At 44.2% G+C, this 17,602-nt stretch overlaps 1 protein-coding gene across 2 annotated transcripts in view; it reads left to right on the top strand.

Annotated features, from left to right (window-relative positions):
- The window catches only part of LOC139559037 (dyslexia-associated protein KIAA0319-like protein), a 33,240-nt gene that overhangs the window by 10,359 nt on the left and 5,279 nt on the right, over positions 1-17,602 (top strand). For both annotated transcript variants that reach the window (XM_071374670.1, XM_071374671.1), the window contains exons 4-16: positions 3,400-3,749; positions 7,564-7,798; positions 8,068-8,166; positions 8,423-8,520; positions 8,773-8,860; positions 9,175-9,267; positions 9,673-9,805; positions 12,143-12,371; positions 12,587-12,710; positions 12,974-13,106; positions 13,463-13,611; positions 14,034-14,185; positions 14,673-14,811. In XM_071374670.1, coding sequence (XP_071230771.1) covers positions 3,400-3,749; positions 7,564-7,798; positions 8,068-8,166; positions 8,423-8,520; positions 8,773-8,860; positions 9,175-9,267; positions 9,673-9,805; positions 12,143-12,371; positions 12,587-12,710; positions 12,974-13,106; positions 13,463-13,611; positions 14,034-14,185; positions 14,673-14,811 — 2,022 coding nt within the window. The remainder of the gene's footprint in view (positions 1-3,399; positions 3,750-7,563; positions 7,799-8,067; positions 8,167-8,422; positions 8,521-8,772; positions 8,861-9,174; positions 9,268-9,672; positions 9,806-12,142; positions 12,372-12,586; positions 12,711-12,973; positions 13,107-13,462; positions 13,612-14,033; positions 14,186-14,672; positions 14,812-17,602) is intronic.

The raw sequence follows: 17,602 nt of genomic DNA, 5'->3' as shown, positions 1-17,602 counted from the left end.
GAGGAGGACCTCAGGATGGCATTCTGAAAAGCTCTCGTTATAGGCCTTAGATATATCCGGCTCTGATTTTATTCGATATAGGTGTTAAAGACATCATAATGTAGTTATTTTAAACCGAGTTATATCAGTTTATATCAGTATATTGCGATTTTCGGATATTTCTTTGTCCTGCGTTATGGTGAGTTGGACACGTCTTCGCCACATGGCTAATGTTTGCTGCTAATTCCTAAGTTGAAGACGGCAATCTACAACCGCGCAACGATGATTCTGGACAAAGGACCACTTGCACAAGATTCTGATGGAAGCTCATCAAAAAGTAAGAACTATTTATGATGTTAATTCGTTGTTCTGTTGAAAAATGTAAAACTATTATTCGGCCATTAATTTCGGTGCGGTCTCGCTTTAGCGCACGCTGTATGTCGTAGTAACGTTAATTTTAAAAATCTAACACAGCGGTTGCATTAAGAACTAATGTATCTTTCATTTGCTGTCCAACCTGTATTTTTTAGTCAAGTTTATGATTAGTTATTGATTAGATTAGGTGCCTCTCCCAAGATTTCTCCCGACATTTTGTTGGCAGCTTGGCTACTATTCTCATTGTATAACCACCATTTGTGCCGCTAAATATGCACATTTTCGAACAAACAATATATGTATTGTGTAATATGATGTTATAGGACTGTCATCTGAAGAAGGTTAGTGAAAAAAATTATATATTTTGCTGGTTTATTCGTTATCGCTACTGTTGGCTTGAATCAATGCTGTTGTGTGGTTGGCTATTGTAGTAAGCTAATATAATGCTAAATTGTGTTTTCGCTGTAAAACACTTAAAGAATCTGAAATATTGGCTGGATTCACAAGATCTTTGTCTTTCATTTGCTGTACGCTGTGTATTTTCCATAAATGTTTTATGATGAGTATTTAGGTAATTCACGTTTGCTCTCTGTAGTTATTCTAGTTGCTTTGGTGAGAGTTGTGATGGTGGCTGCAATGTAAAACTATGATTTATACCTGAAATATGCAAATTTTTCGAACAAAACATATGCTATACAATAAATATGTTATCAGACTGTCATCTGATGAAGTTGTTTCTTGGTTAGTGACTATTTATATCTTTATTTGGTCGAATTTGTGATAGCTACCTATGCAGGGAAAAAATGGTGGGGAAAAAAAGTTGTGTCTTTTGCTATGGTGGTTAGCTAATAGAAATACATATTGTGTCTTCCCTGTAAAACATTTTAAAAATCAGAAATGATGGCTGGATTCACAAGATGTGTATCTTTCATTTGGTGTCTTGGACTTGTGATTTCATGAACATTTTATTATATGATATCCCTGTGGCTTTAGGCTAGGCTATGCTAGTCAGCTTTTTTGATGGGGGGGATCCCGGATCCGGGTTTGTGACTCGTTAGAGGTTAAAACAAAAAAAACGCTCTTTACCTCACTTGCTTTTAAAAGATGTCTAGAAATGTACATGTTTTGTGCTCTTGTAGGAAGCAATCAGTCCCCTATTTCTGACTACAAATAATCTAACTGGGCTAGTAACTCAACTAGCAAAGGATATGAACAAAATGTGCACACGTCGGTACATGCAGCTCTCGCTTTGATCTCAAAACAAGCACATCTACTCACGACCACTCATGCTGTAAACACAGTCCAGGTGAAAGTAAATGGCAGAGAGACCATTGCCATATATGGATATTTGCATATAGGCCTACTGCAGCTCTGATTTGTTTATGCCTCACCGGTCTGTGTACAGTACGGACTGAGTAGTGCGTGTCAATGCAATAGACTCCTACTCGGATGCGCTATGCCTACAACAAAATATCTTGCATAGTTTGTTTTGTTTCGGTATGTTGCATTGAAAGTGCCTAATGTTGTGTTGATTTGATCACATTTTCCACAGTAAAGGGAAACGTTAACAGGGAAAACTCATGAGTTAAGAGTCAAAATAACTGAGTTAACATGCAAGCCGACTTACAAAACCTAAGCCTATGCAACATTATCCAATTAAAAACAGTACTGTAGCAATGAGTTATGTGAAGTAAGCTATAGGCCAAATGCATTATTTCTGCATATTGGCTTTGCTTGAATTGCCCTGCCAAGGCATTGTTGGCCATTTTTTGTTTTATTGTATTTCAAAGTTCGAGGTAGGCTATATGATCACACCGGTAATGGATCCGTTGTTGTATTACTTGTGAGGCACAGCTGAGTGAGCACACATTTAAATCATTTGCTTTTTATTTGTATTTTACTGGGCTGGTGGTGCCTGCATCTGATGGTCAGTCTCAGCGGAGGGAGAGGGCAGCAGGCTGAGAGTCCGTCTCTCAACATCCCTCCGCTCTCCCTGTCCTCCGCTGACCAAAAGGGACACCGTCTTCCAGCTGATGGGGCGACTCGCGTCTCACCTCATTATTACTGCCTCGCGCACAAATTCATGTTACTCCTATGAATAGAGGAAGTGAAATATTAAATAAGACCCAAGCCGCTAATAATAACAACAACAACGCAAGCCTATAGATACACTTTCATACTCATTCGTTACTGCTTGTTGTAGTGCTGAGTGGAAATAGAACGCTCATTTTAGGCCTTCTAAAAGTGTTGAATACAAAGTGTTGTCAGTGCTGAGTAAGAACTTAAACATGAACTCACTCATAATAACAGCACCTCTTTGCTGTATTCGTTGACAATCTCTTTCTAGTCATGGTTTTAAACGTTTTGAAATTTCACAGTATCAACTTTGCTGTAGCTTTTACGTCTGCTACGTCACTGCAGCCATGGCAATCTGAGCCAATTGGCCAGCGGTAGGCCTATAGTGCACTTGATTTGTTCTCCGGGCCAGCCGGGAAGGCAGAGTTTGTACCTTCAGACACATGAAATGGTTCAAAATGGCAACAGTTCACCTACCCGGCGTGCAGGGCCGGTGAATGAGGTGCACCTACCTCCAACAGCCTGAGACGAATAAAACAAAGTAGGAACACAAGGCTTTATCATTGGTTTTTACATAAATGTTTGACTAGGAATGCCTTGGAGATTGACCGGTTGGTGACCACTGCTCTAGAAAGTTGAGTGAAGTTCAATCTCGTGCTTCTCTCTGTGTGCTGATATTTCTACACAGCAGTCTCGGGGCTACTGCTCGCAAGCACCCAGCTTAGAGGGAACATTGGCCCCAAGTACCCACAGAAAATACCAATCCTTGTCCCAGATGGCAAATTCACTGATCACGTCCTCTTTATATCCCATAGACCGGCGCACAATTGGCCCAGTGTCGTCCGGGTTTGGCCGGGGTAGGCCGTCACTGTAAATAAGAATTTGTTCTTAACTGACTTGCCTAGTTAAATAAAAAAATATATACACACTTTCTATAACAACTCTCTTTCATCTTCTTTCCCTCTCCAGGTGTATCTGCCGAGATCTGCCGGGTGACAGGGGGAGTGTTGGGGATCCACTGGAGCAGTGTGGTCGGTTTAGGCTGGCGCCCCTTGGCTGTGGGGAGGAACAGCGCCAGATGCTGGGAATCATGCTGCCTGGAGCCCGCCTGCAGTGCCGTGTGGAGCCTGGGGGGGCGCTGTGTGCTACTGAGCTGCTCCAACAGAGGGCTCTGTCAAGTCACGTCTCTACCCCAGCCCCACATCGAGTCCCTGGGGCTCCTGCAGCAGCTTTCAAAGGGCACCACCACAGCTCGAAGGAGAAGGCAGAGGCGGGCACCAACAGGAAAGGGAAGTGGGTCGGACCAACTTTCTAGCACTGTGAGTCAACGGAAAGTTCTAGTATTGTAGTTGAGTCATAGATGCCTGTTTACCCTTCCTTCTGGGATCACTGGGACGGAGTAGATAAAAACAAAGACTAAATACCCTCCTATAAAGTAATACATAGACAACATCTATATTTCCCTAACATATGTGTTAATTAATGTAAGCTATGCAATCATACAGTGCATTCGGAAAGTATTCAGACCCCTTGACTTTTTCCACATGTTGTTACGTTACAGCCTTATTCTAAAATGGATAAAAAAAAAAAATTCACCTCATCAATCTACACACAATACCCCATAATGACAAAGAAAGTTTTTTTGTTGTTGAAATGTTTGCACATTCATACAAATTAGAAAACTATCACATTTACATACAGTACCAGTCAAGTTTGGACACACCGACTAATTCAAGGGTTTTTCTTAATTTTTACTATTTTCTACGTCAGAGAATAATAGTGAAGACATTAAAACTATGAAATAACACATATGGAATCATGTAGTAACCAAAAAAGTGATTGATTGCAAGATGCTTTTTGAGGCAAACACAGTTCTGGGTTGCGCATCTACTGCAGGAAGCAGTCTGCAGACATACTGAGAAAGCAGTAGATGTTCTGATCCGGTTTGGCACCACATACCTATGTCAGTCAGGGTTCTCAACTCTGGACTACTTAAAAAGCAAGTACAGAAACGGTCTCAATGCTGAGCATGACCTCAAGATTGCACTGAACAAAACTGAGCCCAGAATAGACCTGCTTGTTGAAAACTTCAACCAGTTACACACCTCTCATTAGGACTGTGTGTGTTTTCTGGTTTACATCTGTGTGATGCCTCAAAAAACATCTTGCGCCAATCAGTTTGTTCCAGTTCAGAATTAAAATTATTTATTGTAGTTTAACAGCAACAGTTCCAACCTAGACAGATTTGTAAGTGTTTTTTATTTATTACATTTTATTATTGTTATTATATTTTTTTTTTACCCCTTTCTCCCTAATTTCGTGATATCAAATTGGTAGTTACAGTCTTGTCCCATCGCTGCAACTCCTGTACGGACTCTGGAGAAGCGAAGGTCGAGAGCCGTGCGTCCTCCGAAACACAACCCAACCTAGCCGCACTGCTTCTTGACACAATGCGTGCTTAACCCGGAAGCCAGCCTAACAAATGTGTCGGAGGAAACACCGTACACCTGGCGACCGTGTCAGCGTGCATGCGCCCGGCCCGCAACAGGAGTTGCTAGGGCGCGATGGGACAAGGACATTCGGTCAGGCAAACCCTCCCCTAACCCGAACGACGCTAGGCCAATTGTGCGTCGCCTCATGGGTTTCCCGGGCGCGGCCGGCTGCGACACAGCCCGGTATTGAACCAGGATCTTTAGTAACGCAGCTAGCACTGCAATGTAGTGCCTTAGACCGCTGCGCCACTCAGGAGGCTGTAAGAGTGTTTTTAATGGGGGAAAAAGAAACATGAATAGCTATTTATATGTGTATCTCATTGTTAGTTGTCTATATTGCATTTGTTTTAGGGATAAGGCCGATGAAATGTACCAATATTTACGAATAGTTGCATGTTTTCATAAGCTTGGGTCCCAGGAAAACACAGAATTTCTCATTTGGGTCCCAGGCTTAACAAGTTTAAGAACCCCTGTTCTAGAATGTTCTCCCATCTCCACAGAGGAACTCTGGAGCTCTGTCAGTGAACATCGGGTTCTTAGTCACCTCGCTGACCAAGGCCCTTCTCCCCCGATTGCGCAGTTTGGCCGGGCGGCCAGCTCTAGGAAGAGTCTCTTGGTGGTTCCAAACTTCTTCTATTTAAGAATGATGGAGGCCACTGTGTTCTTGGGGACCTTCAATGCTGCCAGCCTTTTTTTGGTACCCTTCCCCAGATCTGTGCCTCGACACAATCCAGTCTCTGCGCTCTACAGACAATTCCTTCGACCTCATGGCTTGTTTTTTGATCTGTGGGCCCTTATATAGACAGGTGTGTGCCTTTCCAAATCATGTCCAATCAATTGAATTTACCACAGGTGGACTACAACTTGTAGAAACATCAAGGATGATCAATGGAAACAGGATGCACCTGAGCTCAATTTCTAGTCCCATAGCAAAGGGTCTGAATACTTATGTAAATAAGGTACACAACCGGTCAAAAGTTTTAGGACACCTACTCATTAAAGGGTTTTTCTTTACTTTTACTATTGTCTACATTGTAGAATAACAGTGAAGACATCAAAACTATGAAATAACACATGGAATCATGTAGTAATCAAAAAGTGTTAAACAAATCAAAAGATATTTTATATTTGAGATTCTTCAAATAGCCACCCTTTGCCGTGATGACAGCTTTGCACACTCTTGGCATTCTCTCAACTAGCTTCACCTGGAATGCTTTTCCAAACTCCAACAGGAGTTTCCACGTACGCTGAGCACTTGCTGGCTGCTTTTCTTTCACTCTGCGGTCCGACTCATCCCAAACCATCTCAATTTGGTTGAGGTCGGGGGATTGTGGAGGCCAGGTCATCTGATGCAGCGCTCCATTACTCTCCTTCTTGGTCAAATAGCCCTTACACCCCCTGGAGGTGTGTTGGGTCATTGTCCTGTTGAAAAACAAATGATAGTTCCACTAAACCCAAACCAGATGTGATGGCGTATCGCTGCAGAATTCTGTGGTAGCTATTCCGGTTTAAGTGTGCCTTGAATTTTACATAAAGCATAGACAGTGTCACCAGCAAAGCACCCACACACCATAACACCACCTCCTCCATGCTTTACAGTGGGAAATGCACATGCGGAGATCATCCGTTCACTTACACCGCGTCTCACAAAAACAAAGAGGTTGGTACCAAAAAATCTCAAATTTCCACCAGTCTATTGTCCATTTGCTCGTGTTTCTTGGCCCAAGCAAGTCTCTTATTATTATTGGTATCCTTTAGTAGTGGTTTCTTTGCAGCAATTCTACCATGAAGGCCTGATTCTCACAGTCTCCTCTGAACAGTTGATGTTGATGTGTCTGTTACTTGAACTTTGTGAAGCATTTATTTGGGCTGCAATTTCTGAGGCTGGTAACTCTAATGAACTTATCCTCTGCAGCAGAGGTAACTCTGGGTCTTCCATTCCTGTGGCGGTCCTCATGAGAGCCAGTTCCATCATAGCACTGCATAATATGGACTTGGTCTTTCACCAAATAGGGCTGTCTTCTGTATACCCCCCTACCTTGTCACAACACAACTGATTGGCTCAAACGCATTAAGAAGGAAAGAAATTCCACAAATTAACTTTTAACAAGGCACACCTGTTCATTGAAATGCATTCCAGGTGACTACCTCATGAAGCTGGTTGAGAGAATGCCAAGAGTGTGCAAAGCTGTCATCAAGGCAAAGGGTGGCTACACTTTTTTAATTACTACATGATTCCATATGTGTTCATTCATAGTTTTGATGTCTTCACTACTATTCTACAATGTAGAAATTAGTCAAAATAAAGAAAAACCCTTGAATGAGTAGGTGTTCTAAAACTTTTGACCGGTAGTGTATTTCTGTTTTAAATTTTTTATAAACGTTCAAACATTTCTAAAAACCTGTTTTCGCTTTGCCATTATGGGGTATTGTGTGTGGATTGATGAGGAACATTTTCTTATTTATTCCCTTTTTTAGATTAAAGCTGCAACGTAACAGTGGGAAAAGTCTGAATACTTCCTGAATGTAACTGCAGTGGTTACTTCACGAAGGCTATTGAAGACTGTACAATGTAGCCAATGTCGTTCGTCATCTTTCCATTCTTATCTGAAGTTCATTGAGTTCATCCATGTCTTGACAGCGGGTTTCCAAGGATGCAGAGCGTCCAGATCCAACAGTCGGCATCACCAGCGGTGTAACCTTCCCTCAAACATCTGATAAGAACCACAGTCAGCTAACCAATGGAAGTGGAGAAGCTCCGTCACCCTCACAGCAGAACTATACGTCAGAGGACACCAGGGACACAGCATCTTCCAACAGCAGCTCTGTGCTTCCCACTACTGCTCCTACAATCACTACATCACCAACGCAGGCTGGTAAGGCAGTGGACGCTGAACTTTGACCTAGTATCCCTCAAAACCCCACCCTCGACAACTGTTTGGTTGATAACGTACTAATAACAAAATGGATGTGTTGAGGCATGTCTTCGTGGAAGGAAGAAACGTGTAGCACCAAACATCTACTCCCATTCATAAACTGGCACCCACTGCAGATGTACGTCTACTGTTTGCACTTTGAATGAGCTTCTGTTTCAGTGTTCCGCCCTCCGTTTCAATCCATGCAAATCCTGTGGTTTCCACGACAGTGCGGGAATTGGTGGTGTCGGCAGGCGAGAGTGTGGAGGTCACGCTGCCGCGCAACGAGGTGGAACTCAACGCCTTTGTGGTGCCAGCGCCCCAGCCAGGTACTACTACTCAACCTACCTGCGTTATTACTTAGTTATACTGTGTCATACACCTGTATTATACACAGCCCGTGTGGTCCGCGTCTCACCCGAGTTCTGTATAAGCTCATCTGTTTCATTTGGCATGACAACGACAAAGGAGTGAGCTAACGAAGAAAATAGCCTGGCACTGAGGCGAGCTCTGTATCCACGCATGCCATTAGTCAGAGCTTACATCCTCGGCTTTGATTGATCTCTCTCTCTCACTTCTCGAAAGGGACCGACTATGTATTTGACTGGCTCTTGAGAACTCATCCCAAAGACTACAGTGGAGAGATGGAGGGGAAACACAGCAAGACACTCAAACTCAGCAAGGTACAGCTCTTTGAATAAGTTCAACCGTTACCTCTCTCATCTCTCTCTCTCTCTCTGTTCAAACTCAGCAAGGTACAGCTCCTTGAATTAGTACAACCATTACCTCTCATCTCTCTCTCTCTGTTCAAACTCAGGCCTCTTAACTGAGATTACATTTATGACCAGAACCATTTATACAGTACTGTAAAACTATGAGAAACAATTATTATTGTAGTCACTCCAATTCAACCTCTCTCTGGCTCTTGTGTTCAGCTGACGGTGGGACTGTATGAGTTTGAGGTGACCGTGGCCGGCGACGGAGCACACGGAGAGGGCTTTGTCAACGTAACAGTCAAACCAGGTGGGGGTTAAACTAACATGACTCGTATTGACTGTGTTTGATATTCTCTTTAGTAGGAACCTGTGTAAACTGTAACATATTAAAGGTCACCTCCCTTGACTTTCCCATTAATGGGCTTATACTGAAATGTCAACAATGACTCATACCTGGGGCGTGTTCGTTAGAACCGAACAGAAGATAGCAGACTGAGACAGGGATGGATTACCTGGAGTTGTCCAATAAGAAATGCACATTTTCGTTTTGCTACTCGTGCCCTTATGAACACGACCCAACTGTACCGTTCAGCCAATTAGCTAACCTCTTCCACTTCACAGAGCTGCGGATAAACAAGCTGCCCATCGCTGTGGTTTCCCCTAAGTTCCAGGAGATCTCCTTGCCAACCAGCTCCACGGTGATCGACGGCAGCCGTGAGTTCACCTGGCTCGTTGGTCACAATCAAATCAGATCAACTGGGATTGCACCATCTGTGGATGTCAAAAGGGATTTTGTGTAGCATCTTGTCTAGTTCTTTGCTTACAAAAAAAGACCGATTTTGTCAAGGGTGTCTTTATTTAGATTATAGCTCTACTGCCGTACATTGAAATTGTAGCAAGAACCGGTATTTACCCTAGAATGCTAGATGTTTATCTTTGGTTTGGCGCAGTTCTTCCATAAAACAATGGGGAGAAAAACTTTGGTAGTCAGGGTTGAGACGGGCAAAAGTAAAGGCAGGGTGGCCTATACATTTATGGACTGTTTGTTTTTAACCGGTTCTTTTCCTCCCTCTTCTTCCTGTCCTGTCTTCCTCCTCTCCCTGTGTTTCGGCCCCTCAGAGAGCACAGACGATGACAAGGTGGTGGCGTGGCATTGGGAGGAGGTGAAGGGCCCGCTGAGGGAGGAGAAGGTCTCTGCAGACACCCAAATCCTCACCCTCACCGGCCTTGTCCCAGGGAACTACACATTCAGGTACTCTTCCCTTGTCTTCTCAATGGGTATGTGGCGCTTTGTAGTTTCTCTACCTAGTGCCTACACTTTCATTACCTTTGTACACCTCCCGGCGCTGTCACCTTGTCTTCTCCATGGGCATGCACGGTCTTGTATTTTCTCTACATATTTCAGCAATAAAAGACGGGGGGGTGTGGTATATGGTCAATATACCGTGGCAAGATAACGTATGTGAACCCTTTGGAATTACCTGGATTTCTGCATAAATTTGTCATAAAATTTGATCTGATCTTTATCTATGTCACAACAATCGACAAACACAGGCTGCTTAATCTAATAACACTCCAACAATTATACGTTTTCATGTCTTTATTGAACACACCTTGTAAACATTCACAGTGAAGGGTGGGAAAGTATGTGAACCCCTGGATTTAATAACATGTTGACCCTCCTTTGGCAACAATAACCTCAACCAAATGTTTTCTGTAGTTGCGGATCAGACCTGCACAACGGTCAGGAGGAATTTTGAACCATTCCTCTTTACAAAACTGTTTCAGTTCAGCAATATTGTTGGGATGTCTGGTGTGAACTGCTTTCTTGAGGTCCTGCCACAGCATCTCAAATCGGGTTGAGGTCAGGACTCTGACTGTGCCACTCCAGAAGGTGTATTTTCTTCTGTTGAAGCCATTCTGTTGTTGATATACTTCTGTGTTTTAAGTCGTTGTCCTGTTGCATCACCCAACTTCTGTTGAGCTTCAATTGGCAGACAGATACCCTAACATTCTCCTGCAAAATGTCTTGATAAACTTGGGAATTCATTTTTCTATCGATGATAGCAACTGTCCAGGCCCTGAGACAGCAAAGCATCCCCAAACCATGATCCTCCCTCCAGCATAGTTTACAGTTGGGATGAGGTTTTGATGTTGGTGTGCTGTGCCTTTTTTTTCTCCACACATAGTATTGTGTGTTCCTTCCAAACAACTCAACTGTAGTTTCATCTGTCCACAGAATATTTTGCCGGTAGCGCTGTGGAACATCTATGTGCTCTTTTGCGGACTTCAGACATGCAGCAATGTTTTTTTGGACAGCAGTGGCTTCTTCCGTGGTGTCCTCCCATGAACACCATTCTTGTTTTGTGTTTTACGTATCATAGACTCGTCAACAGAGATGTTAGCATCTTCCAGATATTTCTGTAAGTCTTTAGCTGACAGTCTAGGATTCTTCTTAACCTCATTGAGTATTCTGCGCTGTGCTCTTGCAGTCATCTTTGCAGGACAGCCACTCCTAGGGAGAGTAGCAACAGTGCTGACATTTCTCCATTTCTAGACAATTTGTCTTACCGTGGACTGACTTTTAGAGATACTATTGTAACCCTTTCCAGCTTTATGCAAGTCAACCATTCTTAATCTTAGGTCTTCTGAGATCTCTTTTGTTCGAGGCATGGTTCACATCAGGCAATGCTTCTTGTGAATAGCAAACTAAAATTTTGTGAGTTTTTTTTATAGGGCAGGCCAGCTCTAACCAGCATCTCTAATCTCGTCTCATTGATTCGACTCCAGGTTAGCTGACTCCGGACTCCGATTAGCTTTTGGAGAAGTTATTAGCCTTGGGGTTCACATACTTTTTCCAACCTACACTGTGAATATAGACAAGAAAAATACAATAATTTGTGTGTTATTAGTTTAAGCACACTGTTTGTCTATTGTTGTGACTTTGATGAAGATCAGATCAAATTTTATGACCAATTTATGCAGAAATCCAGGTAATTCCAAATGGTTCTCACACTTTTTCTTGCCACTATACCACGGCTAAGGGCTGTTCTTAGGCGCGACGCGGCGCATTCAGGGCTCGAACCACCCAGTTAATAATGCTTTTTATAAACTAGGTGTTTCGAGCCCTGAATGCTGATTGGCTGACAGCCGTTGTTTATCAGATCATATACCCCGGGTATGACACAATATTTCTTGTTACTGCTGTAATTACGTTGGTAACCAGTTTATAATAGCAATAAGGCACCTCTGGGTTTGGTGGTATATGGCCAGTATACCACGGCTAAGGGCTGTATCCGCGTTGCGTGTAAGAACAGCCCTTTGCCGTCGTATATTGGCCGTATACCACACCCCCTCGGGCCATATTGCTTAAATATACCTTGTTGTTTCTATGGGCATGCCATTTTGTATTCTCCTTGTATTCCCCGTCTATCTCTTTGTTCAGCTGTTTTCCTCATACCATTTCACAAGCATTTGCCCCTCACCCTCTCCCCATTTCAGCCATAGGTGAAGGCTAGGTCTTAGACAAATTCCTAACGTCCTTGCTTTTGTCTATCACAAACTTTCCCCCCTATTCTCTCCCCTTCAGTCTGACGGTTACGGACTCAGACGGGGCCCAGAGCTCCACCCAGGCCACGCTGTCGGTCAGCAAGGCCATGGACTACCGGCCGGTGGCCAACGCCGGGCCCAACCAGGTCATCACGCTACCGCGCAACGCTGTCACACTGCACGGCAACCAGAGCGCGGACGACCACGAGCCGCTGGCCTACGAGTGGTCGCTCAGCCCCGAGAGCAAGGGCAAGGTGGTGGAGATGCAGGTGAGAGAGGAGCACCAGGGGTAGCCATGTCAGGGACCATGCACTGGTCTTACCTAGCAATCATGGGGATTTGAGGTGGGGGGGGGTTTCTGAAAATAAAGCTTCCCCATTATTGCTTTTTTGTAGTTTTAAAATGGAAATTCTTCATTTCGACACCAACAAGAAAAGGGAAATTCTTCTCTCCCATCTTGACAGTTCTTTTCTTCACCTTATAGGGCGTGCGGACTCCCACTCTGCAGCTATCTGCCATGCAGGAAGGAGACTACACCTTCCAGCTCACTGTCACAGACACAGCCGGACAGCAAGACACGGCACAGGTCACTGTTATCGTCCAGCCAGGTAAATCAGCAGCATATAGATCATGTGTAGTGCAGTGGTAATTGCTTGAATATCATGCCTGATTTACAAGAAATAAGCCACACATTGTCTCTCATTCATTGCTATTATATAACATATCTGAATGGATGTTGGTTTAACCTTGATGAACAGAGACAAACGACTGGCACGATTCTGTAAATGAAAATACAGTTATATACGGATATTGTCCTCTTGTCACCAAAGTCTACGTTTTCCCGAGCCTGCTTGTGTTCCATCCTCCTCAGAGAACAATAAGCCCCCAGTAGCAGACCCCGGCCCAGAGAAGGAGCTGACCCTACCTGTGGACCGCACCACTCTGGACGGCAGCAAGAGCACGGACGACCAGAATATCTCCACCTACCACTGGAAACAGAGCAAGTCAGTATTCACACACGTATGCACAGACGGACACAGACACACACACACACTCAACTGCATGCATGCTCACGTTTGAGCTCACACACTCACTTTCTCTCATGCACACACATACGCACACACTCCCAAATACACACACACACACCACACACTTTGGCAAATTACACACTCCCTGTTCTCTGTGCTTGAGTGACACTTAGTTCAACTACCAGAGGCAGTATGGTGAGTGGAGATGACACTTTGGAGCCCTCTTCTCTTCCTCCTCATGTTATATGGCGCAGTTCAGCGCTCTGTGGTGACAGTGGAGCTGCTGTTTCTCCACCTGTCTGACTCTGTGATGGTCGTCTCTCTCCTCTCAGGGGCCCGGACGGAGTGAAGATCGAGAACGCCGACGGCGCCGTTGCCACGGTGACGGGGCTGCAGGTGGGCGAGTACGAGTTCAGCCTGACCGTGACGGACGAGAGGGATCTGGCGAGCACCGAAACGGTCACAGTCATCGTCCGAGAGGGTAACTGTCCTCTGTGTGTTTATTTGTTCTGTGTTTTTGTTTAAATTCGGTTTTCTGATTTCTGAAGAGTAAGGTTTTCCTTAGTCTCTGATTTTTTCTTTTTTTTCTTCTGGGTGTTGAGATGAGTTTTATCAGACAAACACAGTTATTAATAGAGAATTGCCTACAAGGAAATGTATCAGAGACTGAACTATATGAAGCTTTCAAAAACAGGCTAGACAAGGTAATGGTCTCACACGAGATGCACTGAAATATTTTGTCAACTGAAGTCGAGCTGAATGGCAGTACTCTTTAAAGTATAACCTAAGTATAACTCCCACAACTATAGTTTTACCAGGTGCATGGAAACCGCGTACAGAGTATTTCAGAATACTCTTTGGCACTGCAATGTCCTTAAATGTGTCTTGTCTGCTCTCTACCAGAGTTGGACCAGCCCCCAGTAGCCCATGTCCAGTCCAGGCCGTCCATCTCTCTGCCCCTGCGGACTGCAGCCCTGGATGGCTCCCACTCCACAGACGACAAGGGCGGAGTCGGCTACTTGTGGACCCGTGACGACAGTAGCCCTGCAGCAGGGGTGAGAGACCGAGTCCACTCCGTAGTGCTAAAACGAATAACAGAAATATTTACAGAAAATATGATGAAGTATTAGGTGAACTGTGGCAGGCAAGCACAATGAACCCATAGTAAGTAAACAAACAAATACAATCTAGCAAGCATTTCCTTCTTCATGTTGTATTAAGTAAAAGCATTCTTATCATACTCTTGCATTTCTCATGATTAACATTCTGCTTAATAATAGTTGCATACAATGACCTACTTGGAAATATTTGGAATAAGAATGTGTTCTGCTCAGACAACAGTTTTTCTACATTTATTTTTTCAGTAATGTAGGCCATTGCATGCAGCTAGAAAATACATTCTGCAATTATCACATTATTCAATGTCTTAATCAGACTTTGAATTAAGAAATGTGTCATCAGCATGAGACAATATAATTGTAATTGATCACATGCAAATAAAATGCATCTTGTCTGAAGAATTAATTGTGTTCCATCCTCCAGGATGTACTGAACAACTCTGACCACCAGGCGGTGCTGTTTCTCACTAACCTGGTGGAGGGAAAGTACAGCTTCACTTTGACTGTGACAGACAGCAAGGGTCAGAGCAGCTCAGATAGAGGGACTTTAGAGGTCAAACCAGGTCAGTGGGCTCCTCATGGTCTACATACACACAAACACACATGCCCAGTGCAAAATCAACCCCTAGACACTAGGTCTGAAAGAATCAAATGGATGTGGCTATAACTTCAGCTAGCTTTTTGGTACGATAGCGTTATATTTCCACCATATTCTTTACATCCAATCCATTCAGATCTATGGGAAGTAGGAGCAATAATCTATTTAAGACTGGATCACACACACACACAATATATATATATATATATATAAACACACACACAGCAGAAATGGCTCCTTGTACATCCGGCGCCGAAACGAGATGGCCGCCTCGCTTCGCGTTCCTTGGAAAATATGCAGTATTTTGTTTTTTTATGTGTTATTTCTTACATCGGTACCCCAGGTAATCTTAGGTTTCATTACATACAGTCGGGAGGAACTACTGAATATACGATTAACGTCAACTCATCATCGTTCCTACCAGGAATATGACTTTCCCGAAACGGATCCAGTGTTTTGCCTTCCACCCAATACAATGGATCTGATTGTAATAAATATCATTTATTATAACACAAGCATATTTGCTATTACATTGTTATAACTAACTTCTTTCCAAACAGGGTTTCTCACAAACTCATAAGCAGATACTGAGACCCACACACACCCAGAGACAGATGGCTGACACAGGCCTTTCATAAAGACTGATAAGAAAAGGGTGCCTGGTACTGCATATCACGAGATACGGAGACACACACATACCCAAGGACAGAGGGCTGACGCAAACCTTTCATAAACACTGATAAGACAGGAACATCTACGCACACACAAAATCTCCTCTTCAGTCTGAACATTTTACAGAGACACACAGAAATGTCAAAATAGGAACATCTACGCACACACCTAATCTCCTGTTTTAGCTGAACATTTCTGAAGACAAAGAAATCTACTCAGAGCCAATGAGACAGTGATACTAGCCTGAAGGGGACCTCGCCCAACTCATCAGGACCAACCAGAGGACAAGAACTTCCAGACTCAACCTACTTTCTATCTTTGTATAAAATGTCTATGCACTCTGTTATCTGGGCTTCTTTCGGAGAGTTCCATTTGAGCTTGATGAAAGGGTCCGTGCACGCTATTTCAGATATCTTTACCTCTGAATAAATTGCTTTTAATTAAACCTCATCCACCCTGTCCAGAGTCTCTACTTCGTCTCAGTTCTCCAGTAAACTTGTGATATCAACATGATCCCAGCCGGCGACCCTGTGCGACGCCGTAAAAGGGGCAAACGAGGCGGTCTCCTGGTCAGGCTTCGGAGACGGGCACATCGCGCTCCACTCCCTAGCATACTACTCGCCAATGTCCAGTCTCTTGACAATAAGGTTGATGAAATCCGAGCACGGGTAGCATTCCAGAGAGACATCAGGGATTGCAACGTGCTCTGCTTCACGGAAACATGGCTAACTCAAGAGACGCTAACGGAGTCGGTGCAGCCAGCTGGTTTCTTCATGCATCGCGCCGACAGAAACAAACATCTTTCTGGTAAGAAGAGGGGCGGGGGGGTATGCCTTATGATTAACGAGACGTGGTGTGATCATCATAACAACACACAGGAACTCAAGTCATTCTGTTCACCTGATCTAGAACTCCTCACAATCAAATGTCGACCGCATTATCTACCAAGGGAATTCTCCTCAATCATAATCACAGCCGTATATATTCCCCCCAAGCAGACACATCGATGGCCCTGAACGAACTTTATCTGACTCTTTGTAAACTGGAAACCACACACCCTGAGGCTGCATTCATCGTAGCTGGGGATTTTAACAAGGCTAATCTAAAAACAAAACTCCCTAAATTCTATCAGCATATCGATTGTGCTACCAGGGCTGGAAAAACCCTAGATCATTGTTATACTAATTTCCGCGACGCATATAAGGCCCTCCCCCGCCCCCCTTTCGGAAAAGCTGACCACGACTCCATTTTGTTGATTCCAGCCTACAAACAGAAACTAAAACAACAAGCTCCTGCGCTCAGGTCTGTTCAACGCTGGTCCGACCAATCTGATTCCACGCTTCAAGACTGCTTCGATCACGCGGATTGGAATATGTTCCGCATTGCGTCCAACAACAATATTGACGAATATGCTGATTCGGTGAGCGAGTTCATTAGGAAGTGCATTGACGATGTCGTACCCACAGCAACGATTAAAACATTCCCAAACCAGAAACCGTGGATTGACGGCAGCATTCGCGTGAAACTGAAAGCGCGAACCACTGCTTTTAATCAGGGCAAGGTGACCGGAAGCATGACCGAATACAAACAGTGTGGCTATTCTCTCCGCAAGGCAATCAAACAGGCTAAGTCCCAGTACAGAGACAAAATCGAGTCGCAATTCAACAGCTCAGACACAAGAGGTATGTGGCAGGGTCTACAGTCAATCACGGATTACAAAAAGAAAACCAGCCCCGTCGCGGACCAGGATGTCTTGCTCCCAGACAGGCTAAACAACTTTTTTGCCCGCTTTGAGGACAATACAGTGCCACTGACACGGCCCCCTACCAAAACCTGCGGGCTCTCCTTCACTGCAGCCGAGGTGAGTAAAACATTTAAACGTGTTAACCCTCGCAAGGCTGCAGGCCCAGACGGCATTCCCAGCCGCGTCCTCAGAGCATGCGCAGACCAGCTGGCTGGTGTGTTTACGGACATATTCAATCAATCCTTATCCCAGTCTGCTGTTCCCACATGCTTCAAGAGGGCCACCATTGTTCCTGTTCCCAAGAAAGCTAAGGTAACTGAGCTAAACGACTACCGCCCCG

This window comes from Salvelinus alpinus, chromosome 29 (assembly GCF_045679555.1).
Source record: "Salvelinus alpinus chromosome 29, SLU_Salpinus.1, whole genome shotgun sequence".
NCBI lineage: Eukaryota > Metazoa > Chordata > Actinopteri > Salmoniformes > Salmonidae > Salvelinus > Salvelinus alpinus.
Note: the sequence above shows the minus strand (reverse complement) of the source record. Positions and strands in the feature narration are given on the sequence as shown.